The 19,386-nt window shown below is 41.9% G+C and overlaps 1 protein-coding gene across 1 annotated transcript; it reads right to left on the reverse strand.

Moving 5' to 3' along the window:
• Positions 1-21: 21 nt before the first annotated feature.
• Positions 22-17,777, reverse strand: ppl (periplakin). Its single transcript, XM_030408072.1, has 22 exons — positions 17,547-17,777; positions 12,615-12,714; positions 10,894-11,048; positions 10,672-10,792; positions 9,811-9,936; positions 9,357-9,398; positions 9,025-9,186; positions 8,790-8,897; positions 8,431-8,526; positions 8,199-8,321; positions 7,949-8,095; positions 7,026-7,177; positions 6,790-6,899; positions 6,056-6,213; positions 5,755-5,933; positions 5,479-5,617; positions 4,666-4,859; positions 4,390-4,540; positions 4,181-4,264; positions 3,980-4,096; positions 3,274-3,366; positions 22-3,184 (listed from the first exon to the last, which is right to left on the reverse strand). Exons 1-22 carry the CDS (start codon positions 17,594-17,596, stop codon positions 515-517), a joined length of 5,277 nt encoding a protein of 1,758 aa, XP_030263932.1. The 5' UTR covers positions 17,597-17,777; the 3' UTR covers positions 22-514.
• Positions 17,778-19,386: the final 1,609 nt, after the last annotated feature.

The following is a 19,386-nucleotide window of genomic DNA, read 5'->3' on the forward strand; positions in this document are numbered from 1 at the left end:
TGACCCAAAAATACATACACATTTTTCCAGTTTGATTTGACTTTTATTGAAGCTTGCAGAGCACACATCAGAGAACCCTGGGAAATCCCACCAAAATGAAACATTTAGTACCCTGGTGAATTTCAATGACAATATTAAATCAAACATGCTGTTTACCCAAGTACCCAGTGACAGAAATTAAAGCTCAGCTGCCAAAACCTCACCTACCATGTAAAATGTTGTGTTTTATCACATGTATCACATATCATGTTTTATATATGTTATGTTAGGCTGTAACAATTGCAATATATATCCATATATTGATGCCAGTACCACAAAATTGAATATGCATAAGCAAATAAATACGGAGTGCATTTAGGAATCATGAATAAAGTACAAAAAAATGCCAAGTCACCATAGTATTGAAGTCAAAATGGAAGTACAATGAAACAAAGGGATTTATATTCAACAGGAATGAAACAGAAGAAATCCTCAAGAATCAAACTGAAACTGCGCTACCCTTGCCTGTTTGCATTCATTTTTTGCCCGACACCATTACTCCAAACTCCTGGATGGAGATTTCTTTATTTATGTACTGCTGAAGGTGGTACTCTGAGATATGCCCAAGACGCAGAGCATCATCGATAGAGAACTTTTTCCCTGATTTTCTGTCGTGAAGAACCGAGGACTCTCCCTTGGGCCCCTTCACTGTAATCTCCTCCCAGTCACACTCCTGGCTCTGCAGGTTGACAAACATCTTCCAGTCGATCAGCCCTAGTTTGTAGGCTTCTTCAGGTCGCATCTCTTTGCCCGTATCTGGATCAATGACCACGATAGATCTACGGAGATGGCTCTCCCTCTGTTCCTTCTTCATTCTCACTGCTGTCAGGTTCTTTTGAAGCCTCTCGATCTCTTCATCCTTCTGTGTAGTTATGCGTCTGAGCTCTGCTAGTTCCCTCTGTAGTGAATCAAGCCTCAACTCCAGGTTCTTTCCATCCTCCCTTGGTGCTGACTCAGTGATAAGACGAGTCTCTTTGGTGGTGATCTCAATTTCTGAGCGAAGTTTGCGGATCTCATTCTGCAGCCTTTGGTTCTCTTGCACCAGTCGGTTACTTTCATCACGGATGTAGTCCAGCTCTTTAGAAGATTTGGTGTTGGAGAACTCCATGTCAGAGAACCTGGTGGTGAGGATGGTCAACTCCTGGTCAAGTTCTCGCCTTCTCCTTTTCTCCTCCTCCAGAGTCCTCTTTAGGTTTTCAATCTCATACTCTGCCTCTGGGTCTCTCTCAACTTGGACTTTCTCAGTGCGGACAACTCTTTCCTTCACATCCATTTTCTCCAGGGTGAGCTGCTGCTGGACGAGAGCATTCAATTCTTTCTCAAGCAGAGTGCGTTTGTGCCTCTCTTCGTCCAGCTGAAGTTTGAGCATGGAGTGTTCCTTCTCCTGTTGGGGATCCTGCTGCAGGACTACCTTCTGTTTGACAGTCACTTTCTCACGGTTTTCTTTATCGCGGATCTCCAGCTCATGAAGTCTGACCCGGAGCCTCTGGATCTCCAATTCTGCATCGCGCCTTGCCCTGCGTTCACGCTCCAGTTCTTCCAGTTGCATGTCCAGGTCAGCCTTTTGTCTCTGCAGTTGGTTGAGTTCCATTTTCAGGCTCTCCTTTTGTTTCTGCTCATTACTGATGTTCTGTGAGAAGCTCTGACACTCTGACTTGAGGACAACATCTTCTTCCATCTTGACCACTTCTTGATGAACAATTTTCTCACGGACCTGAGACAGATCCATTTTCCTTAGTCGGATTTTCTCTTCTTGGGCTGACCGTTCTCCCTCAAGGTCAAGGCGTTTCCTTTGTTCATCAGCCAGTTTCCTTTTGAGAGTCTCAATTTCTTCCTTGGTCTTAGGGTCTTCTCTGTATTGCAGCACTTCATTGACCACTTCCTTTGTCTGCACTTGGGGTTTGGTGTCCCTCCATCTCTGAATCTCATCACGAAGTTGGCGGATTTCCATCTCAGCTTTCTCAGTGTGGTGGGTTTTATCTACAATTTCAATGCGAAGTCTCTCCAGTTCTCTTTCCGTCTGCGGATCTGTCTTGTATTTGATGACTTCTTTGATGATCTCTTTGACCTCCACTTGAGGTCCTCTGTTCCTCAGCATGTTCAGCTCATCCTGCAGGGATCGAAGTTGGAGCTCTGAATCTTGATAGCGCCTCTGGTGCTCCACAAGTTCAAGCCGCAGATTGGCAACTTCATTCTCAGCCTTGGGGTCAGGGCGGACAATCTCGCGCACCTTCTCCTGAATGACGACTTTGGACTTCTCCTCCTCGAGACTGGTAATTTTCCTGTGAAGGTCAGCCTTTTCCCGCTGTGATGATCTTCGTTTGGCCTTCTCGTCTTCATACTGCCTTCTGAGGTTTTCTACCTCTCTTTCAAGGGCGACATCTTTCTCTACTTTTAGCACCTCCTTGATAGAGATCTTTTCCTCTGCCATTGCCTTCTCCTTCTCCAGCCTTCTGAGCTTGTCCTGAAGAAATTGAAGTTCATCCTCTAGCTGCTTCCTGCCATCCATTTCCTTCTGCTTCCTGTCAAGGAGCACTCTGTACTCTGTCTCAAGTTGTGGATCATTCTGGACTTTGATCACTTCCTCTTCAGTGATCACCTCCTGTTCCCTGTTCTTCTCCTCAGCCAGGAGTGTCACCTGCTTTTGTATCTCAATCAGCTCAGAATCTTTTGTCATCTTCTGCCGTCTTACCTCATCCAGCTCCTCCCGAAGCTTGCGCATCTCCTCCTCCTGACCACGGTCTTTTTCTATACGCAAGACCTCCTTCACAGTGTATTGCTGTGCCCCTTCTTTGATCTCTGTCTCAAGGCCATGTAACTTCAACTTAAGTACCTCAAGGTCATTCTCCAAAACATGGGTAGTGCGGCGCTCCTCCGAGAGTTTCTGCTGGATCTTGTGGACTTCCTCATCCAGCTGGGGGTCAGCAACCTTTTTGATCAGCTCCCTCTTGACAATTGTGTCCTGGGGCTTCTGTCCTTCAAGGACATAGATGTCAGTCTGGATAGTTTCAACTTCTCTCTCAAGTTGTTCCCTCCTTTGGATCTCATCCTCCAGCTGCTTCTTGATTCTCCATGTCTCTTGTCCTGGTGCAGATGCATTGACCGACCGGACATTTGTAGACTGGATTATAGTGGTATCCGGTTGCTATACAAAAGGAAAAAAAAATGTAATATTGTTTTTTAAATTATATTATTATTGTTATTATTGATTACCGTTATGTTAAAATATTTTACCTGGTTGAGAAGACTCTGGGCAAACTCCAGATTCTGTAGCTTTTGTTTGCTCACAGCATTAACCTCAGTAAACTTCGCCTCTATAGCAGCTTCCTGTAAACATCGAAATAACATGTCATGGAAAGCATATGCAGTAAATCCTTCAGTAACTTCACTGGTTCATAACCTTTTTAGCTGATGATCCTTAAAATGTATTTTCTCATGTTCAACCCTGTTAATTCTCGTGTGCTCCCTCAGATGAATCTTATGATCGGTAGTTTGCTGCCCATCAGCTGCATCTGGTTTGATGATATGAAGTATTTGAAAAAACTATTGATGATTGTATCTATTCCTAGTAGTAGTTCAGCTTTCATGTTGAGTAAACTTGAATATGTGTTTTGCCTTGAAATAACACCTTTTATACCTCGCCAGTCGGTGCTGCACAACTCAATCTAGTGCTTATTACCTGAAAAATGTAGATAAAACGCAAATGTGTCCCCTGCAGATCAGTTTAAATTTCCCTCAGCCAACAATATTCAAGCTTTGCAGCTGACTAGAGAACACCCCCCAGATCTCATGCAGACCTGCAACCTGAGTTGATAATTTATATGCAAAAACAAAGAGTGATCTTTGCTGTATACTTACAAGTACAATCACTCACAGAAGGTATAATGTTTAAACTGAATTGACAGTGACATGCCACGATAGCTTGACTGTTGTGCCTCACCTCTGCCTTGACAACCAATGCAGGTGATTCTAGTCTGCTCCTCTTGTATGTCTGAGATACAACTCCATCGTCAAGGTCGAGGATGGATCTGAACTTTTCAGTTTCATTCTCATAGTCCTACAAAGAAGAATAGGTAAACCAATAATCAAACCTTCATCGTGACGTCGTGCTAAAAGTCAACGTTGACCGTAGAATACTCACTCTGACAGCTTGTTGGTAAAGCTGAGCATTTTTGGAGACGTTGTTCAAGTCAGACTCCTTTCTTGCAAGATCAGAGAGCAAGTTCTGTAGGCGACAGAGCATTTGCTATAAGCTGTTTTTCTCTAGCACCACTGACAGAATATTCCTCTTTATCAGAATATGCAGAGCATGAATATGAGTATGGTCTTGTTTCTGCTCATTTGTCTTACCCTCTGATTCTTCAGCTTGGTTTCCACTTGTCTCGTGTCATCAGTTTCACGGGGCTCGTAGTTTGGGACACGAGACAACCAGTTGTTCAGATTGTCATAATCATTGCGGTAATTGTTGTGCGCAATCTTTGCTCTCTGCAAGCTTTGAGACCTGAAACACACAGCAAGAGAGATCATTGTGCAGATCTTATGTGCAGGTCTATGTGATATGTTTTATTGTGGTGCTTCTTCCATAAGTTTTGATGCACAGATTTGTCCTTGTCCTGATCCTCTCACCTGGAGTCGAGCTGCTTGTTGAGGTTGTTGTAGCGCTTGTTGAGCTTCTCGACCTCCGCTTGCTGCTTCTCAATGTCTGGGCAGTGCTCTTGGAATTTGGTGGCCATGCTGTCACAGCTGCCTTTTGCCGAGCGAAGGTTCTGCTCTGTGTCAGTGATAAGTGACCTTTTGGATCTCAGGTCTGATGCAGCATCCTGCCGGAGAAGCAAGAAAGACTCAATCAATATATGCAGTAATATGTTCTTCAGGAAAATATAATCCAGACAAGTCAACGATAAAATGAGACAGAGTGAGGAGGCTTTGGAGTTTATACCTCAGATCCATCACCTAATAAAATTGTTAAATGTATGCAATAATTCCACTCATCTTATACTGTGTGTCTGGTGATGGATAGATAAACTAGTGAGGGAGTAAATGCAGATCTCTGCCGACAGCATCTCCCAACCAGCCAGCCAAACCAGCCGGGTGGAATGTTTCCAGATGTCCAGTTCCTAATGTTAAGACGTCACCATATCATCTGCCTGAGAGTTCACCAGTGTGCACATCACAAATTATATGATGTCATCACAGCCGCATTGGCATTTTTATTTTATTTTTTCCCGGTGCCCTCTTCTTGTTAACTTTTAGCCACAGAATCCCCCTACATAATTTGTGCTCTGGTCACTACGACCTTGTTGTAAAATAATACAATAATGAAATATGACTCTTAAATTTTCACCCAAAATGGAATGTCACATTTAATATTATTCCCCCTTTTCAGTCAGTTTGGGATGTGATTGTAATGATTGCCAAAGAACAAAGGAGCCATCTTACTGCAAGTTCACGCTGTGTTTTCTCGAGTGACGTCATGTCGGCTGGAGCAACCTCCTCCCTGGCCAGCTTGTTCTCGATGGTGGACAGAAAATTCTTTCCATTCTGAATGGAATTCTCCAGCTGGTTGGAATTCTTCAGTCTAAAACAGAGGTGAGTGTAGTTTTTGGGTGAGCAGAAAACCAACAATTATTTATGTGATTTGTACCCATTTAAAGCAATATAGAAACAGACAAACATGCTCCAACGACAGGTTGAGATAAATATCAAGTCTCGTACTTCTCCTCAGAGCACTGAAGAAGCTGCTCAACTTTGGTGTACTTTTTGTTGGCTCCATCCACCTTGCTGTGGAGTTGAGGAGCACTGGCACAATTTGGGTTTGAGACCAAGAAGTTCTTTGCTTCCTGCACTTTAGATGACTTCTCTGGCTCGATCCTCTTGACAGCAGAAGCAATTTCCTGAGGCGAAACGTGAGGGTTGGTGAATTTTTGAATGCATAAATACTCGATCTAAAATGTTGGAGCTAAATTAGGAGAATGAGGAGTTGTGCGGAACAATAGAAAGAAGTTGCAGTCATTACCCTCATTTCCTGTAGGCGGTCGGCGCTGTCCTGCAGTGGCCTGCTCTGCTCCAGTGGTGGGCGCACTCGAGAATAAATAGCCTTTTCTTGTTTGTCCAGGTCACTGACAACCTTATCCAGGCCAGCCATCAGCTGGCGGCACTGCTGCTCTTCCTTGTCTGAGGTCAAACACAATCACACACAACATGATGAGCACCATCATTTGGCTTCATCCACTTATTCAGTGGCAAAGAGTAACAGCTTTTTTCTTTTTTTTGGGGGGGGGGACCACATATGATTTCCAATAAAATCTTCAACACTCTGCAGCCCAGTTTTATTTTGTGCCAAATTATTTCATACACATCAGTCATAGCTGAATAGAAACACTTTAAAAGTTTAGGTTGAAGCTGTAACACTCAATTCATTAAAAGGCAGAATGTTTTTTTTATTTATAATCTATAGAGCAATTAGTCTATTAAATGGTTAATTAATACTGTGTAGTCCATCTTTAAACATGATTTGGATGGCCATTAAAAATAAGCACCTCATGTTTATAAACCTTTCCAATCACTATGAAGTGTAATCAGCTATTCATTTACCATTTATAAATGATTATTATATGATGGGTATTATTAAGTTTTACCAAATCAAATTGTCAAATTACAGAAAACAAGTAAATCAAGTTGTTTGTCTGTGAATACATGACAAGTTTCCCCAAAATCTGCACACAGCAGAATTTGTACAGTGTCCTGTACCTGTAGCTGTGCCGGTCCCACTCGCCTTCCTCAGCTCATCGTAGCGTTTCTGCAGAATTCCCTTGCTGCTCGCAATTTTTTGCTTGATGGCTTTTTGCTGGCTGGCCATGCTGCAAGTACACAATATAGAACAAGTTATTACAACTGTTACTTCACAAGAATAAAATACAATTGAGTTTGTCATGCAGTGAATGTAGTTCTTGCACACACATGCATACATGTCCGTACACACTCACTTGTCAGCAATGGCCACTGCCTCGGGGTCAGTGGGGGGGATCATGAAGCAGACGGCTGGAGCAGTGTATTTACGTCCATGCGCATCCTTCACGTCCCATTTGCTCCCATTGTTCCGGAGCAGAGTGTACCTCTCCCCACGCAGAATCTGCCCCTGTACACATTAAAACAATCCCATTCAAGATACAACACACACACACAGAGTTTTCGTCCAAACTTGGTTAACAGATTAATGATCAAAGAGAGACATAAATGTTGAGATTCCATTTTAAAATGAAATGCTGACTTTTAGTTTAATTCAATATATTTGAAAACCTGACATCAGTGAGGTCAAGAGACAACCCACACATGAAGAGCTTTGGTTCACAGGCTCTATAGTCAGTATAAGTCAGTATAAGTTCAGACTTCTTCAAAGTCCCTGTGTTCTGATCCCCAGGGATTTGAAACAACATCCTAAAAGTCTGCGCCTGGGCTCTCTTCTGAAGGGATTTGAATACATTATACCACAAAACCCTGAAGTTACAGGCCTAGTATTTAGAAAAGGTAAAGCAAAGGGAGTGCTAAGTCATTCACTCTGATAGCAGAGAACATCCTGGAATTAGAGCACTGGCAGCCAGTGACAGAGAAAGAATAACATAAAATAAAGGATAAGATGAAAATGGGGTCACTACCAAACAGAAAGACAATTAGATGATAAAGACACAGGAATAAGGACAATAAGAAGAAAGTTCCCTAAGAGGAAATATGAGGTAGGAAAACAATTCTGCACCAGGAGCATAACAGCTAAATCTAAGAGATTTAGCTGAATGAATGAATGAATGAATGAATGATAGCTTTTTTTTGGTTTCTCACATTTAAACATGAACAACAAATGCAGAGGCACTCAAAAAGTGTTCACATCATCTTTCATCAACACACTACATACATCTTCTGTGTCATATTCGCACAGGGCCTCCACTGGCAGCAGCTTCTGGGGGGTCTCCCTGCGGTACTTTAGAGGCACAACCTGCAGGCTGCGCTTCTGAAGAGCACTGACCCGTTCATCAAAGTGGTTCATGGCTTTGGCTTGGTCCTACATACACAGATACAAACACACAGTAAAATATATTTTAGAAGGAGGGAGCCAGTGGTTAGAGAGTGGAGATGTATCCATGTACAGACAAAGAAAAACTCACATCCAACTCCTGAATCAGACCCTCCATCTGATACACATCTTTAAACTCTGGGTCGTACTTCTGGCTAACATCTTTATCCAGCCGCTTCAGCAGGTCCTGAGTGTCACGAGCCTCCTTGTGGAACTGCACACACAAACACACACACAGATACACACACAGAAACGAATGAGCTTTACATATGAAAATGTGTGTTTGAGTGTGCATGAGTGCTCAACTGTCGTGTGTGTCTCACCTTGTGGTACTCCTCCATCTGTTTGAGATGGTTTTCCTCACAGATGAGCAGGTTCAAGTACTCCTTCCAGTCAGCATGGACTGCCTCCGTGTGAGCCTGACAGACAATAATGTATGTGGCATTAGTAAAAGTAGTAATACATGCATTTATGGTCTGTTTGTCACACTGAATCTAAAAGTATGTGTTGCATGTCTTTGTTTAGATTTGACTCAGAGGAACAATAGCAGTTCAGTAGTCACGGTGACCATGATGGTGAGCGGCCAGTCTACAGTAACTACCTTCTCATCTCATGCACTAACTTTGTCCTATATCCTCCTACCCCCCACCTCACCCAGTTGAGTACATGGATGATCGTTTACCGCAATGACATTCTTCCCTGGATGGTCAGAGGCAATCAGCTTCTCTCCGTCGTCATTCAGCTTGGTGACGGTGGCCTCCTTGGACTCTAGACACTTGCTGATGAAGTTCTGTTGGGGTGAGACAGATGTGCTAAGTTAACTGGAAATCATGTTTGATTTTCTTGGCCGTGTCCATCTTTGTATGCATTGATTCAAAGTGTATATATGCAGTGTGTGTGGCCATCCCCTCAGCTACCTCATACTGCCTCTTGCGGGCGGGGTAGCCCAGGTTGGCATCGCTCCAGTCATAGTTGAGCCTCTCCTCGGCCTGCTGGTCCATCCAGTACAGCTCATTGGTGCAGCGCTGCATGTAGTCCCGCAGGCTCAGCAGGTTGCGCTGACGAGTGGTGGAACTGGCCTAATTGAGGGAAAGAAAGAAAGAAAAACTTAAAAAACCGGTAGATTTTCAAACATAATGGCAGGCAAGAACCAGTTTATAATACATAAAACACACAAAGTATAGTCATACAGCTGAAGGCTTGAAGAGTGAATGCATGTGTGTGTGTGTGTGTGTGTGTGGTTTATTACCAGCAATTTGTTGTACTTCATCTGGAGGCCACTGACGTATTCCTGTAGAAACAGAACAAACAGGGAGAGTGAGAACAAGACAAACAAGACGAGGCTCATGTCAGTTATTTATGATAGAGAAAACTTTTACTTATTGTGCATCACTGCTAAAACTGACATTGATGTTAAGCAATGTTTACAACAAGTAGTCCTGATCAAGCAACCTGGTCAACTCGACATTAATAACAAGCTCAAATCTGCATGACAGCACAATGATGTGTATGTATATACACATATACATATACATGTCTTTCAAACAGTTAATTGCAATTTGTGTTCAATCTTAACAATATTAAAAGAAACATTTGAACAGTTGAAATACATCCAACTGAGCCAGTCATTTAAATTAACTACTACAGTTACAGAATTATTACCACTCTTGAAACTCAAACCATTTTTGTTTTTCTGCTCTTACCTTGTCTCCACTGGTGGAGATGTGAGGGGCCAGAGCCTCGACCTCACTGTGGAAGATGTTGTGCTCCTCCACCTCGTTCTCCACAGATGGAAGGTCCTCTCCAAAGCCTTTATTGTTCAGGTTGGCCTGGTCAGGGAGACAAAAAAATACGTCTTAGTCCACCCCACCATGTTCTGATATGTTTGGACTTAACTTGGTCTGGCTGTAATTCTATCACACTTTTGAACTGTTCACCCAAATATGAAATTAAATCATAGTGTTAGAGCTGAAGGCCTCAAGAATGAACAATATGCAATACACATAAGCTAATATATGTAATGCACTGCATTATATCTCCTGTGTATGAATATGATCAAAGTACATCTTGCATTTCAGTATTTCCTTATCTTGATTATCTTTGGACCAGATGTCTACTTAAGGGCTCCTCACCCCGTGTGTCTTCAGATCAAGCCAGTTGTTTATGTATCATGTGCTTTCTTAATCAATTTAACTGATTGTTTCAGTCACTTTGCAGCAGAAGAACAAGCTAAACGCTAAACCTTAGACATACTATCACCTAATGCGTCAGCAAACAGTTGCCTATTTGAAAATCTTGCGTACACAGAGAAAACATTTTTTATGTCCAGCAGATAAATGTAGGTCAAGCATTCACTCTCCCTTTAGCTTGGTCTCCTCCAACTTCCGAGAAAAATATTTTTCAAATTTGGTGCTAAATGCCCCACTATGTCGAACCACTAGTCTGTCTACTAAACTGCGACCTAAACTGCAACATCCTCAGTTTGAGTTTGGCTGCTGGCATTTATTGTGTGCATCAAGTTCTCAAAAAACACAATACGATTTATGTCAACACATGATTCCTACCAGTTTATCGTCCATCATGGTGCCCCAGTTGATGCTGGGCTTCCCTTCAGTACGGCTCAGGTGGTAGATATGGTCATGATCCTCTCTCAGCTTCATCACTCTGTCACGCAGCTGCTTCATGCTGAGCACACACACATAGTAGGTTAAATATTTTTTTGTCACATAGCACAGTATAGCCTTTAAGCATTGGTAGAAGCCCAGGAGCAGGAGAGTGCGACTCACTCTTGTTCTATCATCTCAGCCTGTGGATGCTGGAGGCGCTTAGCATCGACGGCGTCCTCATCCAGGCCAGTGAGCAGCTCCAGAGAGTTGAGGATTCGCTTGTTGGTGTCATCCTGATACAGTGTCGGCTTCCCCTCATTAATCTTACTCACATCCTGGAGCAAAAACACAATGGGGTAAGTTGGATGGCTAATAATTAATGTAAATGAAGACACAAACAGCAACTGAATAAACATAAACACACAAGGTAAACATCTTAAGTCTGTTCTCAGTCTGTTCTCCTTTACAATATTTTACAATTGCATTAAAGTAAGAGCAATAATTAAGTTAGAGTGTCGTCACTCATGTTATGTGATTCAGAGTGAAAAGGAATATGTAGGCAGGGTTTAGTTAAGACAGGGATTTCCTCAACTTAAACCAGGTAGTCACTTAAAAGCCAGGTATCAGGTATACCTGTTGTAAAAATGGCCAGGGGTAAGCATATAACTAAGCATATTTTGCATTTCCATTACTTAGTTTGATAAATTCAATATATATTCAAATGTTGTTTCAGTTTCTGCAGGTTTGTGTGTGAAAATGTCTCCAAACTATCTTATGTAGTAATGTACAAGTGCCTCATGATGGCAGTAGCTGCATTTGAAGTACTTTCTGTGAAGTATGCAAGTCACAGAATTACATGCTCCTGCGAATGTTTCATAAAACAAGCAAGAATTGAGGGATTTTATGAAACGCTTTTAATTGAAATGTAGAAAAAACAGAGGGCTTTGTTTGACCAAATGTTTCTGTCAAACCGAGTGAATTTGAAATAAACTTTCCTCGGAGACTAAAGCACAACACAGAGCTTTAGAGAGATATCTGTTGCCCTCCACACACACTTCCCTCACCCATGTTGTTGGATCAGTTGGGAGAGCTTAAGGGTTAAATGAATACATGTGATATTTGATTGAAATCAGAACACACAACTCTTACTTGCTCTTGCTACAGTATGAAAGGATCCAAAGACCGATAGTCGCAGTGTGGGTGTGGGTAGTGTAGTCCAGACTTTTTGGATTCTGGCCCTTACAAGACTATTCTTTTTTTTTTTAAATCTGTCTTTTGAAAGTCTTCCAACTTATAACTTAAAAAAAATCATCTCAACTATTCAACTTTTATTATACTGATAAACACACACAATGCAGATGTGTTACACCAATATATTATAAAGGTGGCCTGTTACTGTTTTATTCAGATTGAACTGATTGGAATGGGGTGAGTACTCTAAATTCAAGGAACCCATGTTGCTATTTGCAAAGCTTCTTACTTGTATTCTTACTAAGCATCAATTTCAATCATCATCTCTTTGAACTCTTTTCCCAGAGGTACAGTCAATATATCAGATTTTGAAAATCAATATAGCAGCGAACAACATTTAAGAGATATTGGAGTAATGGCGTCCTGAGTAGAGTGAGAAGCCGGGCGGGGCACTCATGCATGTTAGCGTTGGTAAGCAATTCTAGAGAGAGACAGCTGATTGTTAAGTTTCATTGCCAGGTCTTTAAGTACTGGCACTTGAGGTAGGTGTCAGCTGCATTTACATCCAGGGAATGAGATTTAACAATCAACAATCTTTCTTTCTCCATACTTGCTACCTGCCCCTCTAAATGGCAACATCTCTGTGTATTTGGAGATTGTCAGCATCAACATATCTCTGAGGCCTTGAAGACTGCTTCATCAGACTGTACCTTGTTGAGGTTCTGCTCGACGTCGTAGATGTTCTTCTGCACTTTATCAGCATTCTTTTGCAGTTTCTCGATCAGAGCGGTCAGTTCTGTTGACGGAGCCCTGGAAGACAAATAGGGAGAGGTGAATTTTCCCATGTCCATTATCATTAGAGATAACAGCCACAGCTGCTCCATTTAAGGATATGAACACAACGATGTCAATGAAAGTTTCACTCAATTCAATGGAGTTGCTGCTTTAATGGTCAGCTCCGACTTGTGTATACCGTGTGCATTATGGAAAATTTGAAAATACCAACTCGTGCCTCATACTCATGCTATTATAATTAATTGATTTGTTGATCATCTGGTTCCTGCTTTTCAAGTGATGAAGACTTTTCTGTTTATATTACTGTGAATTTAATATATATATATATATTTTTATATTTATTTTTTATAATTTTTCAGACAAAAATCAAGTAATTTAAAGATGCCTGCTAGGATCTAAGGACTTGCCATGGCCATTTTTATTTTATTTGACTAAATAATCAATATTAACAAAAAAAAAACCCAAAAAAACTTACTGACAATGAAATCATTGTAAGTTGCCCTGGACAGGTGTCTGAACCAATGAACGTAATGGTTTCTCATCTTCGTATGGGACGCAAGGTTTAAAAACTAAAATCATTAAACCCCATCTTATTATAGTGTTTGATGTCAAAACAAAATATTGCCTAAACTGAGGTTGGCAAAATACACAGATCCTCTGAGGATAAATATTATTAGTAAAGAGCAGCGAGCATTCATTTTAGCTAGCAGCTTCTCATATTAGCCGGCAGTTAAATGAAAAGCATCAGCAGGAGGTCATTTCAGCTAATGTTAAATGAGTTACCGGACGACAGAGCAAAATTATACTTGTTTAGTGCACTCTGTGCAGTCTGTATCAGCACTTAGCCAAAGACTATTTGTGAGAGAAGAAGCACACACAGCAGAATATGTGAATCTTCTGATTGGGATCAATGCCAAAAAACTTGATCAGGACATCCTTAATATTCACAGTCTAATTTCATCTGAGCAGTACTTTTAACCATACTGTGAAATGTACTGTACATGATGTCTGTTTACAGTTACAGCTGTGAGCTAGTTATATGACTAGTGATTAGTTGATGAGTCATAACCTGCTTCTTTTCAACATTTCCTCTGGGATCTTCATACCGGGATGATGACTCATAGTGTTTTCCTGACAATCATAATAAATACCAGCATCAGATCTGACTGACTGGATGAAAATGAACATAAGTCAATATAATATATAAAACAATGCATAACTGAAGACAGGATACTGATTTTACATCAGACAATTGAAGTAAAGGAAACTCACCCAGCAGGTTTCTGCCTCATATCATGCAGCAGACACACCTCTTCCAATCACTGTCATAACTATCACTCACTGCAATGTGTGCCAAAGTGCACGTTCAAGTGTCGTCCAAAGCATAGTATCACTAACAATGTACGGACCATATAGTGTTAATAAGGAGCACTGGAACCAGCTGTTTGTGAGATCTACTTTCATTCTTTGACTGCCTCAGGAGTGGGTTGGCACCAGGGCCTGCCTGATATCAACATGGCCCATTTCATCGGCAGCAGTGTGCATGTGTGTTTGTGCGCGTGCACGTGCACGTGCACGTGTGTTTGTGTGTGGGCTGGTGACAGACGCAGAGAAAAAACATTCGATGTCTATCAACTCAAATCTACCATCCATCTCCTCACACACACACAGGCTCATTTACTCCCATTCACCATCTGTACATAGGTTACATAACATCTGCAGAATGCAAACTTTAATTTCAAAGTGCCTGCTGGTTTTGATAAAGGGTTATTTATGTCAGAACAAGTTTGAACTGGTGAGTGCTGTAGAATTCTGCAGAAGCAGCTTGTAGTTCGACTGTTGAAGCCTATCCTAATGAAAAACACCCTGAGGGCTTTTCTGTCAAACTCGCTCATGATAGCAAACACGTTCTCTTCTCTCACTGCAACCCTCAGTCCAACAGGTCCTTGTTTAAGCACAACCCCTATATCCTTGGCTTTCAAAGTTGAGATGTTGTTGTTCTAAAATTCATCTCAAAATCTGTGCCTTGATGGAGTGCTAGCAGTCCCACTGACTGTGTTCAAAGTCAATAGCTTCACATCACATTTAAAGTTATTTTTGCTCATCATCCGAATCATTTCTTTTTTTTAAAATTGTAATTCAAGCAACCGAAAGCAATGCCACAACAATAGTCCCTGCTCTACTATGTATGCTGTGCTCCAAAGATGTTGTCAAAGAATTTCAAGGGAGGCCCTCTGGCTTTATGTCAATGTTTTGAGTGTGGTTATGTTGATTCTGGGAAGGAACTGGCACTGGAGCGCTAGCTTGAGAAACACAACTCAGATGTTTCTACGGGGAGAGGGTCAAATTAGAACCAGAAAGTTTCAGGATGATATCACAGAGGGTGTGGAGGGCTGCTGCTGTCAGCGGAGCCCTGCTCTATCTCAGCTGACTGCTCCCCATCCATATGTTGCTCATGATACATGGACAGATTATGAGACAATGGGCCCCTGGGCACATACATTTAAAACGGACCCCCACCACTCTTACATAATAGCATAACCAACACACTGAAAATGACACAGCTGCATCAATTAGAGTCAGTTTTTGTCTCTGATTAGTTTTTTTTGCATCTCTTTGTGGTCTGTATACAACTCTGGCGGTCCTTTTAACTGATTGAGCCCCTGAATCTGTGCATGGTAGACCTTGTCAGTAATCTGTCCATGTCTAGATAAGAAGAGGAGACATATTTCAAAGCAAAAAGTAGCTGCCTTTTACTTTCTCATACTCAACTTTCTATAAAGAGATTTAAAGTTTAAAACCTTGTGTTACCTTATGAGGCAACCGGATTCGCATGATCACGTGATCATGTGATCTTGCAAATCCATATTGCTTATGTCTTAAAGCTATGTGTTTGTGGTCGACCACACAGTCATCAAACCAATCAATGTCCTATGAGCGTGGGTGTACGGGCGTGGTTTAGGTGTGAAAACCAGTTGGAGAAGTCGCTGTTCATTTGAAAAGAACATTGACGGCTCCTCAAGAGGTTACCATAGCTGCCATAGCATCACTTATATAACAACTGGAGAGTATGTTTCATTGAAATTTGAAATGTAATTCAATTTCACTCTTCTATTTACGAGCTTCGGTATGAATTTGAGTTACCAACTGGCTCCACTGGTTGCTCTCTTACTGTTGATCTGACTGTTTAAGGTTATCCTGTGAAAGACATCGACAAACAAATGGTTCCCATCAGCTGCCATCCAAGTGCCTGTCATTTTCCAAACAGTCTCTAGTGGCGCCATTCCAAATGGCAAGTCAAAATTTTGCAACAGGCGCAAACTAGCATTATACCTCATTACTGTTTGGATGCAAAAATAGGTACTAATCCCCAGCTCTGAGACGTTGGTGATCCGGCCATCTTTAGATCTCGTGCTTCAACTCTAAGCTATCATTAGCCCGCTTCACACTTCACACAGGACAGTTTGCTGGATATCACAGCGTTCTTCTTCATATTTATTTCACATGCACCAACTGAAACCTGTATGAAGAGCAGTGTGAAGAGATTGAACAGGGCGGAGCTGCATTATTCAGATTTCCATCGCTATCTGTTGGTGGTTATTAGTGTACAGAAGTTGTTAGACAGTCATTATAATGATGTCTTATCTTCCATATGGCATCTTCATTGTTGCCTGATGAGTAGAAACCAATACAGATACAAAACTGCAAATTAATCAGTGAACTTCCTTAACTAGGCATCTTAAGATAAATCTACTGCCAGTGCATTAGTCCTGTGGAGGAAGATAGTAGATTCAGGTATGACAGTGGGAGGACCACAGCACACACTGGGGGATTACTATCTGAACAAAAGATTAGTCTGTCTGTTGGTATTAGACACCAAAGGTTGTTATTTTTGTGGGCCCCTGACCCCCTAGTGCCTGTTGAGTGACAAGGAGCATGATGTGCTCCACTGTGTTCAAATGCAGGTTGAAGACGGGACATTTGGTTGAAATGAAAATGAGCAGGCTAGAGATAATGATTTCATGGACCAACTTCAGCCTCACCATTACACTTTAACATTTTCCAGGCTTGGTGGAGGAATATTGTGGGAGAGGCTGCAAGCAATTCCTCACACATTGTCTTTTAAAGGAGGACAGCCCAACACTTATCCAACCAGTTACAGCAACTTTGCTCCGCTGCCTATCAACCACACCCTCACTTGACTTAAAGCACACTTTGTGCATTCTAGTTTACAATTGGAATTTTATCTACATTTCTGTCTTAAACGCAGTTCATGCAGACAGCAGCTAATCTAAGCACACCACATCCTAATACACAAGACACAGGTCAAACACCAGAGAGCTCATGTTTGATTGGCAAACAATCAACGTTTAGTAGTTTACTAGTTTGCATTCTGTTCCACCTCTGGTTCCACCTTATTCTCTTGGTCAGGATACCCACCATGCTCCATTTAAAACAATACTCAATATAACTGACTTTGCCTGTCCGCGAATATTGACCACGATTTCTCTTAAATGTTTGGTGTTCTCTGAAGCTATTTTATATCATGTTTAATTCGGGAAGTATGCAATTCACCTCGCATTAATTCATTTACAATTTCATTTATTGAACATACTGTCCACAGCATTCTACCCACCCAGTGTGTTTTGATGGAAAAAGTTCGTACACAATCAGCGATCAAAAGGTTCTAATGTTACTCCTGAAATAAAGACAAACTGAGGGATACAGTCACTACAGGTGATACAGGAAGGTAAAAGACAGTACAGTAGAGTTCCGCAGGATTCGAGGCTCAGCTGAGCCATATAAGACGCCATAGCTTGTTGTAAAAGAAAAGAAAGTGTACTTACGTTGTCTTTGGCTGCGTTATAGCCGTGGACTTGGTCCTTTTCTTAAACATGGTGACAGGTCACCGTCAGTGGACTCCGACAAGAAAACAATCCCTGCAGGACAGGTGGACCTCAGCTGGGTGTGAGTGAGTGAGTGAGTGAGTGTGTGTCCTCTGCTCGCTCCGGTGTGTGTGTCCCGTGTCAAGATTCCACACCGACTTTTCAATGTCAGATCCTCCCCTTCACACACACACACACACACACACACACACACACACACACACACGCACACTCACTCACAAGCACAGCGCCACTGGGCTCATCATCCGGAACGTTCACTTTTTTCTCTTCACGCCCAACCTGTGCACCTGAGAGACCGCAGAGGACAGGCCCCGCCCCCCACGCAACCTCCCAGGCATTCACACGCGCGCGCACACACATACACACACACGCACACGCACAAACACATACTCACACATTGATTACATAACTTCATGCAAATCCACAGTATTAAGTTAACCACTGAGGCTGAGAAACATGCAGCAGTGTTAAATATAATGTCCCGATGGAGACGAACACAGCTGAGTGTGGTGTCGCTGCACTTTACAGTCGCATTATTATGGCAAAGCAATTCAAAGTGCATGTAAAAGGGTGTGACAGCATTTGTGTTCCTTATCAGTTCCAGTTTATGAAGTGAATTATTCTTTGCAATGTAACAGATTCATAGATGGAACTGTTGTTATAGAGGTAAAAAACAAAACAAAAAAAAAACACACAGCCACTAAAAAGAGTACGGCATGAAGAAGTTTAAATAAAAATCAACTATTAGGTCCATAGACCGACATGGACACACCCGTAGTCATAGTCTGTGTGTGTTTGGCCGTGCGTGTGTGTGCGCGCGTCAGAGTGTGGGTGGGTGAGCTGCTTTGTAGCTTGGGGGTGTGGCAGCAAGGACAACACAGGCAGAACCCGTCAGACTCGACAGTGTCCTCCTTCCATGGTAATGCTGTCTCTCTCTCTCTCTCTCTCTATCTGTGTGTGTGTGTGTGTGTGTGTGTGTGTGTGTGTGTGTCTGTCTGTCTGTCTGTCAGTGTAAGGTGTGTTAGTGATACTACGACTCTCCGCAGAATTTCCAGGTAAACTAACTGGATTAGAAAGAGAAAGAAAAGACATCAAAGTCGACACCAAACACCGACAGAGATTCCAGACTCAGCAGTACACTGATGGAACAGAGACTTAAACTGGTCAGGCTCCTACACCCACTGACTCCTGCATTTCCCATTATTTAGAGTTGTATGAGGGTCTACCCTGAAGTCATCAGCAGGGCACCCCCCTTTCAGAACACCAGTCTCACTGCAGAAAAATGTCACCGGGCGAACAAATGCTCATGTTCACAGACTACTTTGAGAATACTTTATTCCAACTGTTTACATCACAGCAGCTGACGAGCATGTTCAAATGTTTGTCACTGTTATTTTCCAGAACTCAGATCCCTCCTCCTCCTAACATTGTGAACCACTGTGCAGTGTTTTGGCATTTGAAAAGCTTTCAAGTACATCGAGCTATACCAACGCTTTCTAACCTCTAACTCACTAAACATTTGGGACTGTATTTAATTGTCTCAGTAGCAGTGTTGTGCAGTATACAAATGTCATACAATTAAAGGAATGTGGTAAAGTATTACTTTGGTAAAAGTGCAAATGACCCATACAAATAGTAAAGTAGTACCATTCAAACTCAAAATGATAATATCTATAATATCCGCCGCGTATAAACAAACTAAAACAGTATACATTTCTCATTAAAACATCTTCCCCAAACCTACATATTGCACCTTTAAAGTGTATGTAGTAGTATCTTT

This window comes from Sparus aurata, chromosome 23, assembly GCF_900880675.1.
Source record: "Sparus aurata chromosome 23, fSpaAur1.1, whole genome shotgun sequence".
Lineage (NCBI taxonomy): Eukaryota > Metazoa > Chordata > Actinopteri > Spariformes > Sparidae > Sparus > Sparus aurata.

What these genes read in the sequence shown, in the direction of transcription:
- ppl (XM_030408072.1), bottom strand. Translation starts at nt 17,596, where the DNA reads ATGTTTAAGAAAAGGACCAAGTCCACGGCTATAACGCAGCCAAAGACA. An exon ending in TGAAGTACAACAAATTGCTG is followed by an intron (nt 9,187 to 9,356) that starts GTAATAAACCAC and finishes TCCCTCAATTAG; the next exon opens with GCCAGTTCCACCACTCGTCA. An exon ending in CAGGGAAGAATGTCATTGCG is followed by an intron (nt 8,527 to 8,789) that starts GTAAACGATCAT and finishes ATTGTCTGTCAG; the next exon opens with GCTCACACGGAGGCAGTCCA.